This window comes from Sphaeroforma arctica (genome assembly GCF_001186125.1).
Source record: "Sphaeroforma arctica JP610 unplaced genomic scaffold supercont1.1692, whole genome shotgun sequence".
Lineage (NCBI taxonomy): Eukaryota > Ichthyosporea > Ichthyophonida > Sphaeroforma > Sphaeroforma arctica.
The window spans coordinates 8,772-10,507 of NW_014038866.1; the positions used below are offsets into that span (position 1 = coordinate 8,772).

The 1,736-nt window shown below is 47.0% G+C and overlaps 2 protein-coding genes across 2 annotated transcripts; one reads left to right on the forward strand and one right to left on the reverse strand.

Moving 5' to 3' along the window:
* Positions 1–368: 368 nt before the first annotated feature.
* SARC_11447 (hypothetical protein) lies at positions 369–653 on the reverse strand (the record flags this gene model as incomplete). Its single annotated transcript, XM_014294468.1, has 1 exon — positions 369–653. One exon carries the CDS (start codon positions 651–653, stop codon positions 369–371), a length of 285 nt encoding a protein of 94 aa, XP_014149943.1.
* A 130-nt stretch (positions 654–783) lies between these two features.
* Positions 784–1,514, forward strand: SARC_11448 (hypothetical protein; the record flags this gene model as incomplete). Its single annotated transcript, XM_014294469.1, has 2 exons — positions 784–887; positions 1,317–1,514. Coding segments are annotated over exons 1-2 (285 nt in total), but the record flags the coding sequence as incomplete, so codon positions are not given.
* Positions 1,515–1,736: the final 222 nt, after the last annotated feature.

A 1,736-nucleotide genomic window follows, 5' to 3' on the forward strand; every position in this document is an offset into this window, starting at 1 on the left:
TGTATAGGTGTGTGTTGTGATGTGTGCGTATGTATATATATGCATAGTATATAGAGTATGTGTGTTGTAATATGTACGAATGTATATATATAGTATTCTTTTGTACTACGTACGTATGTATACATATACAGTGCCGTGCTATGCTCTGTAATATCATAGCTGGTTGTATGCGTTGTTGTGTGGTGTTGTCTGTTCGTACATATAGCTACCTACAGACACTGTCGGGGTTAGGGGGGACGTGCTTTATCAATCTCCCCTTTCTCACAGGCGAAGGTTTAGCCTTTTGCTGTTCGTTCGAGTCATCGGCTTTACAACAGACTCATCTAGTCATTAGTGCATTGGGCTTAATAGTTCTTTCAATGTGGTCTTCAACTGTCTCCAAATCTCTCCAAATCTCTCCACATCTCTCCACATCTCTCCACATCTCTCCAAATCTCTCCAAATCTCTCCACATCTCTCCAAATCTTTCCAAATCTCTCCACACCTCTCCAAATCTTTCCAAATCTCTCCACACCTCTCCAAATCTCTCCAACTCTCTCCACATCTCCCCAAATCTCTCCATATCTCTCCATATCTTTCCAAATCTCTCCAAATTTTTCCAAATCTCTCCAAATGGCGTCCATATATGGCTGCGACAGCTGTTGTGGACACATCTGCGGCAGGTGACTGTAGCTGTTGAATCAAAGGCTACAGCCGTGCACATCCATCTAACCCAATCCCACCCCACCATACACGCCACTCCTTAACACGATCATGTCTCCATCGCTTTGGCTCCCTCTGCACAGAATGAAGGGTTAGAGATGAAGAAGCTGGTGTACCTATACGTCATGAACTATGCACGCTCGTATCCGGATATGGCAGCCCTGTCTGTGAACAGCTTCAAGCGGGTGGGTGGCTTATGTATGTGAGGCAATGTTACAACGCACACCATTAGACAACTGTTTCATAGGCATAGCCTTACACCAACTACACTAACACACCATTGCACTAGCACAACACACCACCCCTATACACACCATCACGTCAACTGCTTCATAGGCATAGCCTTACACCAACTACACTAACACCCCATTACACTATCACAACACACCATTACACTAGCACAACATACCATTACACTAACACGGCACACCACCCCTATGCACACCATCACGTCAACTGCTTCATAGGTATAACCTTACACCAACTACACTAGCACACCATTACACTAACACAACACACCATTACACTAACACAACACACCATTACACTAACACAACACACCATTACACTAGCACAACACACCATTACACTAACACACCACACCACCTCGATAGGATCTGGCGGACTACAACCCTCTCTTACGCGCATTGGCCATCCGCACTATGGCGTGCATTCGCGTGAGCAAAATCAGCGAACAACTGCTGCAGCCACTCCACGCAGGCCTCAAGGACAGCGATCCCTATGTGCGCAAGACCTCGGCCGTGGCTGTGGCTAAGCTCTACGACTTGGCCCCGGACTTGGTGGTCAAGGAGGTGTGTGACTGTGGGTGGGTGGGGTGGGTGTATATGTGCACAAACAAAGACACGCACACATACAAGGAGGTGTGTGACTGTGGGTGGGTGGTGGTGGGTGTATATGTGCACAAACAAAGACACGCACACATACAAGGAGGTGAGGGACGGTTCGCTGGTATACTACATCCTCTACACACTACACTGTCGCTACAGACACTCACACGCTTGTGTACATGCTTG